Source organism: Oreochromis aureus, linkage group 8 (assembly GCF_013358895.1).
Source record: "Oreochromis aureus strain Israel breed Guangdong linkage group 8, ZZ_aureus, whole genome shotgun sequence".
In the NCBI taxonomy this organism is placed as follows: Eukaryota; Metazoa; Chordata; class Actinopteri; order Cichliformes; family Cichlidae; genus Oreochromis; species Oreochromis aureus.
Window position 1 is genome coordinate 23392844 of NC_052949.1, and position 10788 is coordinate 23403631.

General features: G+C 41.3%; 1 protein-coding gene across 5 annotated transcripts; it reads right to left on the reverse strand.

Moving 5' to 3' along the window:
* Positions 1–1011: 1011 nt before the first annotated feature.
* On the reverse strand, positions 1012–10788 carry LOC116327264 (nuclear prelamin A recognition factor). 5 transcript variants are annotated; one of them, XM_031748801.2, is made up of 12 exons: positions 10740–10788; positions 9911–9985; positions 9738–9803; positions 9310–9438; positions 9095–9227; positions 8667–8801; positions 7947–8065; positions 6471–6603; positions 4996–5068; positions 4659–4796; positions 4003–4160; positions 1012–3911 (listed from the first exon to the last, which is right to left on the reverse strand). In XM_031748801.2, the coding sequence occupies exons 2-12, from the start codon at positions 9965–9967 to the stop codon at positions 3661–3663; spliced, it is 1392 nt and encodes a 463-aa protein (XP_031604661.2). In that variant the 5' UTR covers positions 9968–9985; positions 10740–10788; the 3' UTR covers positions 1012–3660. The 5 variants fall into 5 exon arrangements, with proteins under 5 accessions (XP_031604661.2, XP_031604662.2, XP_039472398.1 ...); XM_031748802.2 differs by having other exon boundaries at positions 6471–6600; positions 10656–10788; XM_039616464.1 differs by having other exon boundaries at positions 4003–4082; positions 10656–10788.

Genomic DNA, 10788 nt, shown 5'->3' on the forward strand with positions numbered 1-10788 from the left:
TAAACGGCGTTGTGATTCACCGAAAACGGAGATTATTTAAAACTCCTTTTTTGCGTTTACGTGTGGACGAGGAATACAGAGTTCGTCACGTAACGACAAAGGTATGTGCCTCTTTTCACGTCACGCTGTGCGCCACGTTATTGTTTACATGAGATGAATTGCAGAATGGCAGATATGAGACAAAATACTGTTACTGTTAATCTGACTATCTTCAGGTTTTACACGCTTACATATACACACGCAGTTACTGTCCCTCCATTTAGAAAGGCAGAGGCGTCACGGTGTGATTATTTTACGTGTAGTTGTTTTTTTCCTGTGTAATAATATTCAACATTGCTGTCAATACATTTTTCAAAAAATGTCTCTCTGTGCAAAATGGGTTTAAACACATAAACAGCTGTGGGATACTGTTTGTCCGTGATTTGAACAGGGGGAACAAATTACGGCAGGATCAGCCTGATATTATTTGTATCCCACTGTAACTTTACTGCATAAAGAGCTAACATGTCCAAAATGTCAGGAGTAGTTAGTTATTACAAGAAGTGTTTGTGAACTAAAAATCAAGAATGTGGGATCCTGTTTGTCCGTGATTTGGAGAGCCCAGCGCTGCTCCCGACGCAGGGAAACTAATTTTGCAGGGGAGACCTACCTTGGCACTTGTGCAGGTGAAGCCAAAGGGAAGATATGCTTCACCATATTTTCTAGTCTTTGGCTTCGAAGGAAGTTGGTTTGGAAACATATTTGGCGATGCTTCATCTCCTGCTTTGCGTTTATGTGGGAGCCCCGTCAAAAACCTGTCCACAGTGTCCAAGCGCTCTTTTTTTTTTTTTTTTTTTTCATACCGCGCCCCCCCTAGGGGGCGGGCCCCACACTTTGGGAACCTCTGCTCTAACCAATCAGAACAGTTTTCTGAGGTAATACAAGCAGTTATAAGAGTGACACATCTACCAAGTGGTGAGTGTTGATATGGTGCAAACAGTGAGTAGTTTAAAAAAGGGAGGTACAGATACATATCAGCAGATTTCTGAGTTTATTGCTTAACAGAAACTAAATGAAAAACCCACAAGACAGATTACAGATGCCATTTCTGTGTCTCTGCTTATCTTCATCTCCAAGTCCTTACTGTACTAAAGACAGTGTTAACTTTGTGAGAACTGTTCATGTAGATCATGAACTGTTGTCATGTGTCCATTCACTTACATTTACACACACATTAAAGTAGAATCACTCAATATAAGTAGGTGCATCAGTCGATGAGGCATGTACTCAAAGTGATCACATCTGTAATGTCGAACTGGTAAATTGTACAGTGTGTGATAACTGCTGTGTTAACATGTCTATAACAGCAGCTAATGAAAAAAGCTATGGACGGTTTAGATGTATAACAACCTTTCTTGTTTAGTATGGCCCTTTAAGGATGTGAACTGTGATACATGCACAACAAACTAATAGATTAAGATTTCCCATAAATACACAAACACACTCAAAAGTGTCAGTGGTTTTATAATATCCAGTCACTGGGGGTTATGGTTTTCTGTGGCTGACACAGCAAGCCCAAAAAAAAAAAAAAAAAAATGGAGAAGTGATCAAATCCTGAGAAAGTTATGGAATAACTGATAAGTCCATATTAAAATCCAACGGGAGTCATTAATGGTCTAAATAGTCAGATCAAAGTAAATCAAATAGGATTTAAATAAGCTGGCTGAAAGGAAAAAGCTTGACGTAATAACCAATTTCACTTTTTAGACTCAACCTTTTGCTCTTGTAAATTTGGATCAGCGGGTCTTAGTTACCCTCACGCATGTCTATCATTTGTTAAAATATGAAGAAGAAGCACTTACTTGGAAGAGAGCTTGTTGCTTTAAGAGCATCTGGGGACGACTCAGAGTAACACCACCGATTATAAACTCTGTTTTTTTTAACCACACACCAGCACTGCGGGAGAAACATGGTGCTGATATGAAACTCTTACAAACTTTCTGAACATTAAAAACATGCCACACATGTGTTTTAGATCATTTTAAGAAATCGTATTCATCTGACTTATGCAACTGATGCTGACTGAAAACGAGGAGGATTGAAAATCAAAGGCACGTTTGGTTTTTTTGTTGTGATAATTAACTACGTTAATATCTTTCCTTCTTTGAATTTCGCGATATTACATAATATTATCACATAATACTTTTTGACTGAGTGAAAACAGATTTGTTTCCTTGTATAAATCAAAAACATGTTCACAAAATGTGTTTTTCTCCCTCCAAGAAAACAATAAATCTCATATTTTGATTTTAATTTGACGTGACTACAGACTGAACAACTTGGCAGGTGTTGGTGAGAAAACGTCAGATGAGCATTTCCCTTTGACTCAGAGACAACCTGGCTCTAAATAATAAGCAATAATAAGTGTGAATATGCATGTTAATTCAACAGTGTCATAACCTTTTTCTTTAAATTGCTAGTTTTAATATTTCTTTTGAAGAAATTCAAAGATTAATCCATTTGTTCGCTCAATGATAACACAGACAATCTAAACATTTTCAGCCATCAATCATCGGTGATGCCTCCTCTTTAGAGCTCCCTCTCATCTGTGGTGTAACTAAGGCTCAAACTTTGGTCCCTTCTTGTTCTCTAGTTCTTCTATGCTTCCACTAAGACTATACACATTTCTACTGTGACCTGTAGTACTGTTTATCTATCTAGATTATTTGGTGATTAGCCTGGTTTGGCAAGATCAGCATCTTTTGGTTCTCAAAGGACCAAAAAAAAAAGAAAAAAAGAAAAGTTTAAAAGTTTCAGGAGTGATGTCTCTTTATGTTATGACCAGGTCCCCCGACCAAAACAAAAAACCATCAGCATCAGAATGACACAAGTCACTTATTTGTGAGAAGAGTTTTTCTTTTTGTGCTTTACATAGGACATGAATGTTTGATCTTGTAAAACAATATGCATAACTTAATAAAAATACTAGTTTGTGAAACTGGAGCAGTGATACAAATGAAACCCTCTTGCAGACTTAAACAGGAGAACTCTCCTTCCTCTGGGACGGATAATCAGAATAATGCAGCAGACTTACTGTGACTGATTCAATAAGACACTGTTGCATAGTTATCACTGTGTAGAGAACACGCAGTCTTTCAGCTAGGAACAGTGGAGATGACTTTAGCATGGAAAACTGCATGATTCATACTGGACAGCTAAGATTCAAACTCATCAAATATACATTCAGCATCCACAGGTTCGGTTCATGAGTTCCAGTTGTGATAAAAGCTTCTGTTTTCTCAAGGGGTTATTGCTCTGTGACTCGACAGACTGACGGTTCACACTTGCTACAGATGTCACTTATTAGAACAGCTGGCACAGCAGGTGATCTTGTACCTCGTGCCGTTTTTTTGCCAGTTTAAGAACACCTCACTGCATTCACTGATTCACTCTGTATCATTTCTAAGTGTTTGTTTTTCTGCCCCTCACATCTCATCAGGCTCAGCACAGAAGAGGCAGCCCCCCCTTGTGGTTAAATGGAAGAATGATCTATTGAGACGTCAGTCACTGGTCCGTCATTCTGCGTGGTCCACAGGTTTTTAGAATATGTGATGGTCCAGGCAGAAGCACAATCGAATAGCTGTCCATTCATGTCTTTAAAGGAAGACGTTCCCTTTCTTCTCACCACTGCATGTGTGGGGGCTGTGCGTGGCCGTGACTCTGATCTCTGTACTCTGTGTGCAGCAGCTTTCTGGCCTGTGACGAGTCCTGACCCTCTAGCCACTCCTGATAGAGGGTGTGCAGGGCAGGGTTGAATTCTGGGAGCCGGACTGGAAGGCTGCTGTAGATCTCCTCCATCTGGTTAACCAAGGCTTTGTCCAGCCGGCCAGCACCTCCCTCACTCTCAGCCTGACCGCGGCCGCTCAAGCACCCTGAAGGGAAACATAGGAGGAATGTTAAGGCTCATAAATCTTAAAGAGCTGGCAGCAGCATGTCTGAGCTCATGGCCGTGATGGGCCTTACCTCCGGGGCAGGACAGCACCTCCACCAGTTGATAAGGCACACGTCCCTTTCTCATACGGTGAACCAGAGTCTGGATGTTCCTGAAACCATAGACAGCAGCAAACTGCAGAAGTGTTTCACCATCCCGTTCTAGTGTCACTTCCTGGAAGTCACGATTCCTGTAAAGTCACCAGCAAAGGGATGATACACCGATAATCAAAGAAAAGTGATCTTTTCAACTGATCCCATCCACTGCCATGTTTTAGAAAACCACATCACACTGCTGAGCTGATTAAACTGGTTTTTCACCTTTACACAGACAAATTAGCAGCTCTTACTTAAGTACAGGCTAACACAGCAATGCGGGGAGTGTGGGATCACAGGGTCAGCCTTAGTTCAAAGTTAGCTCACAGTGAAGTTGGTGTGACAACAAATTTTGTATTGCTCAGCGTTAATAATTGAATTGAAGGGAAATTACAAGCAGCAGATGTGCATAAAGTTGACATGGAAGAAGGAAAAAAAACATTTGTTGATGTGTCAAACGTACGAACAACCACAGTTATGTCATAATTTCACATCAATAGATGGACAAATGGATTAAAACCCTAATACCATCTCCAGAATGACACAACCCTGATCTATTAGAACACAACTATGCCGACTGGGCCGTCTCTCACCTGAGGGTCTTATATGTGATCTCCTGGACATCCACACCAAAGAGTTCTTTAGCAGCGTGTTTGAACACATGCTCCAGGAAACCTTCAGAGCCTCTGCCGTCATGTCTCACCAGCGCCACGTCTCCACCGTCTCCCAGCCTACAGTCACAGTCAAAGCTGCATTGACATAGGCTCAGAGGTTGTATCCAGTCACGTAAACATTACACATGAAATTAGAATCTTACACGTAAACAGCAAATTAACTAATTCAAAATAATTTACAATTTATTAACACGCCAACTACATAGCACTGGCGTCATTGTTTACATTATTAAAAACAATCCTCCCAGCTACTCACACTTGGTCCAGTGGAACTGAGTCCAGCTCCTCCACCGACACCTTCCTCTGCTCCATCAGGTAATAAATCTGCCCTGGAACATGAAACACGACTCTTACTGTGACAGTGCTCTCTTTCATTATCAATTACAACACTCACTGGCCACTTTATTAGCTACACCTGTTCAAAGGCTTATGTACACATGGTCAAGACGACCTGCTGAAGTTCAAAGTGAGCATCTGAATGTGGAGGAAAGGTGCTTTAAGTAATTTAACAGCATTTTTGTTGATCTGAGTATTTCAGAAACTGTGGATCTATTTGGATTTTTCCACATAACCATCTCTAGATTTTAAAAAAGAAAACACCTGGTGAGCTGGTAAATGTCTTGTTGTCAGAGGAGAATGAACAGAATATTTCAAGCTGACAAGAAATCTACAGTTTCTTGAATATGTCAATTTCTGCTGTGACATTCAGCTGGTTTGGCACAAACAACATGAAAGCATGGATCCATGCTGCCTAGTATGAACTGTTGCTGTTGTCAGGTTGCTGGTGATATTTTCTTGGCACACTTTGGGCTGCAGCTGAGCACTGTTTAAAAACCACAGTACAGTTGCTCATCATATCCATGCCTTTATGACCACAGTGTACCCACCTTCTGTTGGCTGTTTCCAGCAGGATAATGCACACAGTTGCACTGATGTCAAACTGGTTTCTTGAACATAACAATGAGTTCACTGTACTCAAATGACCTCAACAGTCATCAGATCTTAATCCAGCAGAGCACCTGATGATGTGGTACATCATAGATGTGCAGCAGCTGTGTGACACTATCATATTAGTATGAACCAAAACCTCGGAGGAATGCTTCCAGCAATTTGTTGAATCTATGCCTATCTATGCCACTAAGGTTTTTCTGAAGGTGAAAGTGGGGTTAAACTCAGTATTGGCAAGGTATACCTAAGAAAGTGGCCAGTGAGTGTACATTTTACATTGATACATGCAGTGATACTCTGGTTGAAACAAAGAAAGTGAAAAAGAGGAAACATGGTTGGTTGGTACATGCAGGTGCATCAAATGAGTGTGAGTGCAGATTTCTTTATTTAGCAACAGCTGCAGCTCTCCCACAGTTGCTCACTCTGACATGCTCTGTCATACTGGGGTCAGCTGCTCTTTATCTTAAATAGATCTGGAGACAAATGGCTGAATCTCAAGAAAACAAAAGAAACCAGATCAGCATCCTGCTGGCATAATTACAGTGATTATATTTGAGTGTCCATTATGACCTCTAAACAGCTACAATGTTCTGCAGAAAGCAACTCGACGAGACTCTTGGAGGAAACCTTTTAAGGATATCAAGTAATTCAGCCTTTCCACTGCACATACAATCCTCAGGTTCAGATACACCTCTAGACAGTAAATGTGTTCTACTGAAACCTGAGAGAGGGGTCTAACAAACTCTAATATAGTTGCAAATATGGTCTTTTTTAAAATCTTACCTGAGGTAAGTACACAATCTACATCCCTGGTCTCCAGCATACTGTTGTAAAACTCTTCTCTGACAGCTTCTAGCTTTTTATCAAAGCAGGGAGCCACCACTACATGGTAGAGTTTCTCTGGACTCAACTTCTGCTAGTACAGAAAACACAACAAAGACATAATAAGAGATTCTCTCTCATAAAATACAGAACTGAGTCTGACATTAGCCTTGGGTTGTTCAGGTTTGATACATCATTATCTCCCTTGAAAAATTTGCACAGTACAAACACTCTGACTCAGAAGGAGCATGTGGTTTGGGACGACGTGACCACATTAGGTGATCAAATACAGAACATTTAGAACAGCCTTTTGGCTCACAGTGATTTTTAGATGTTTGGTAAATTGACCTCTTTAATTTTAGATTTATTTTAAACTTTGGCTACATTTTTAAACATCATTTAAAAAAAAACATAACAGATCTACTTTAATATTCTTGGTTCAGTTATTTTGAAGGATTTTAAGTATTCTTTGTAGTATAATTTAAAATGACAGTTATCATTAAAAAGAAGAAATAAAAAAAAAACGTAATGTCATAGATCCACTCTGTTTGTGTTCTCACTGCACCTGAGAGTGGTGTAATCTGATACTCTACTATTGGCTGGATGCCACACACCCACTGCCCAAAGGTTGAAGCCCAGGAACATGTTGAACACAGCAAAATAACAAGAAAATGCAGCAATAGAGACAGGTGCCAGGGTCATCTGCCTGCATTGTTATGGCTTATTTTAGTGGGTCGCAAGTCATTTAAAAGGATGATCTTTGTATGTATAAATGAAGTTATTTCTGGTTGCATTTACAAGTGCTACTGGCACTACTGAAGACGCCAACAAAACATCCCAGCTAGCAATCATGAATAACTAAGCATGTTCTTTTTAACCTTCTGCTTTTTCCTCTATGACAGTTTAATAAAAGAGCTTTAACGCGAGGTGTTACACATTTGTCGGGCTTCATTTCTGTTGCAGGAAATTTTGGCTGAGCTGCTGTTAAGATTTCAGGCGCGGTTCATTAACATTAGTTCATTTGATGCATTCCGTTTCTGCATTTTGTGACAGCTTAAATTAAAGGTAACTTAACACAGGGCCTCAGAAGTGGTGAAACTTGTTTTGCTAAAGCACTTCCTGAACTGCAACAAGTCTTAGAACCACATGTTGGGTGAGCAAAGTTCCCGGTCTTAACCTATTAGAGACTTTTCTAATAGAAAAAAAAGATTTAGAGCAGCATGAAGACCTTTTAGCCAATTAATGTTAGCCATCAGTCCCCATCAGGCTGATCACCTCTTACCTCTATTATATTTAACTCTCACGCCTATACAACAGATCACTTTTCATTTATTTACCTTTCCTTATTTGTCAACAGACACTTAAACAAGTGGTAGAAAGACCTCCAATTACTCTGAGACCTTTGACTGTAAGTTGTCATAGTGGATCAATGCTTACCTGCTGTTTAGAGAAGTAGTCTTTGACCAGACACCCCATGATCTGTTGGGGTGACCTGGCTGTGCAGATATGAGGAGTGACCAGGCTGCCCAGGACACGCTCTGAATAGCGGATCCACCCTGTAAACACACAATGTTAAAATAACCCTTAGCCTACTGTGCATGAATTGAAGTTGTTTATTGTAGAAGCACACACACCAAGAGATAAGAGGAAAAAATCCACATAGTCCAATACATTTCTTTCATGATGATAAGCCAGCTTGCTATACCGAATGTAACAAGTATTTAATTACTGGTCGTTCCTCACCTGGAGGCGAGCAAAGCCCATCTCCATGGCCAGTGTTAGACCCCATAGGCTGAATGCCTGGGTTTCTGCATGCACGTGTATAGCCACAATTAAAGACCAAAAAAGTTCTAGTGTCCTATCTCTGATAAAGGGAGTGGTGCAGGAAGAGCTTCCTATCTTTCCCCAGCAGCTCTCTGCTATCTGCACCTCTACAACGCCAGGTTCAGCACACGCACACAAATTCACTCAAGAAAGAGCCCGGGGACTAGCAGAACAAAGAAAACTTAAAACTGAGGCAAACATCAGCACAGATGATAATCACACTGACAGGAAAACCAGTACAACAGGGTGGGGGTTTGAAAAAAAGAGGAGAAGAAGAAGCAGCATAAGGAGTGGGGGGAGTATGAGGAAGGGAAAGAAGCGAGGACGGTTTACCTGGACAGGAGGAGGTGAACATGGGCAGTGCGTGGGAGTCATGGTGCCTCCTGCGATATCGCTGAATAAACTCCTTTTGACTCTCTAGGATGCTGAAGCCAGCTGCCAGAGTGGTGTCAAACACATATTGCACGCCTGCAGGGAAAACCCAGAGTGACGAAGCAGAATGCACACAACAAACAGGGGAATGTTGAACATGTATGATAAATACCAGGGCGTACGGGTAATCTGTGCACACCTGCTTGCAGAAAGGTAAACTTAAGTCTGTTTAGCAGAAAAGTGGGAAGTAAGGCCAAAAAAAAAAAAGAAACAAAGTAGCCTTTCTTTATAACAAAACAAGCTAACAACAGAAAGAAATAAAATGGAGAGAGTAGGAAACTTATGGTAAGTCTACTTCGTATTTCATAAAAGAAAAAAAATCAAATCACCGATGTGCTTGAGGAAGCCGCAGAGCTTGTGGGCTGCTTCAGTGATGTCCACACCGAACTTGACAGCAAAGAAAGGCAGAGACTGCGGACACACCGACGCCACCAGCACCTTGTGCTTCGACGCATCACACTTCTGACAGGGACAGAGGAAGGTGTCATTTAACAAGTGCAACAAGGCAGCGCAGAAACACTCCCTGGTTTTGGAGGAAGTGTACCTTATTCAGAGCCAGAACTCGCTCCACTTCCTCCAGACCCTGCTGAGAGATCTTCAAGGTGTCCTCGTCTGACAGACAGCCGTCACAGGACAGACATGCGCTCAACAAAAGCTGGGAGCCTTCATTCACCTGAAAAAATTAGGAGATTTTTTTTCCCCCCAATAACCTTTGAAGTGGGCTACGTTTCATCTTCCTGTACTGGTTATTACCTGTCTTAAGCCTACTATCTGCTAAAAGCATCTTAATCTGCATCATGCTGAAATAAAGAATTGTAACTTTTTAGACTTTATCCTCCCTGTGAACTCCAAACAGTGTGAAAGGATGCATGAAATGCACATGTATGAAAACTGCTTAACATAGGAACCTGTTGAGGACTGATTCGTGTAGAGCAATCAATGACTAGAGTGCACCGGGTAAGCAGATACTACCTGCCCATTGACTTCTTCGCTTTCCTGGTTTGAGTTGGCCCCATCGTCGCTTTGCTTCTTATTGCACTGTGTGTAGAAAGATCGATAAACTCAGCTCAGGACTGAGAGCAAGAAAAAGCCAATCAACCAACCCATTTATGAGACAGCATAGTGCTACAGAGCCATCATCATACCTGTTTAGTGCAGTTCTCGCACTTCTCCTTGCGCTTGGCTATGTTGACCTCTGACATTTTCCTCAGCAGTTATATCTTTAAATTAAGAGAGAGACACAGAGATTAACATCCCAGCTCCACACAGCCTAAGGTTTCCTGTAAGGAAGGCAGAGGCGACTGCTCTGCGCTGTTTAATCAACTCCACCCTCCACTGACTACTTCCAGCGTCCTATCACAGGCGGGCGTTTTATCATAAACAAAACAGCTTTATAATGGTGGGAAACTGAGTGCAAGCACAAACTAGTCTTCTGTCATTACATCCCAAATTGCTCGGGTTAATTATATAAACAGAGCCAACAGAAACCGCCACGAAGTCCATTACATCAGATTGCGTGCGCGTGAGGGGAAGCGCGAGAAGTATGGGCTGGAAGCTACCGCGCTATAAAAACCTATAGAGAGTTAGCTTGTTGTATAGAAACAGTCTTACTGTCATATGATACAAAAACACCTTTTAAAAAATCTAGTTTGAGGTGAATATATTTATATCTTTAAATAAGAGTAGCCAAATCTTTAAGCATGCCTCACGTTAACGAGCTACCTAGTTTTGCTGGCCTTAAATATACCACTTGAAAACAGGCTATTTCGGTCCAGGCCTTTTTTGGGGTTTCTACATTAATTCCTGTGTGGGACCGAAATGTGTATGCTGGTTTAACGGCGCGGCAGACGCAGTGTTAACACTGCAAGGTCGAATTTTAAGGTAACTCACCGGACGGTTTATTTCACCGCTCTTTCGGACAAAGACATGGGAAAAAATGTAGAAGAGCAGCCAGTGCTAAAGAAGACTACATACAGGTGAACTCGACAGTTACTCAGCACCCTTCGTTTTCCGGTCAAGTCGT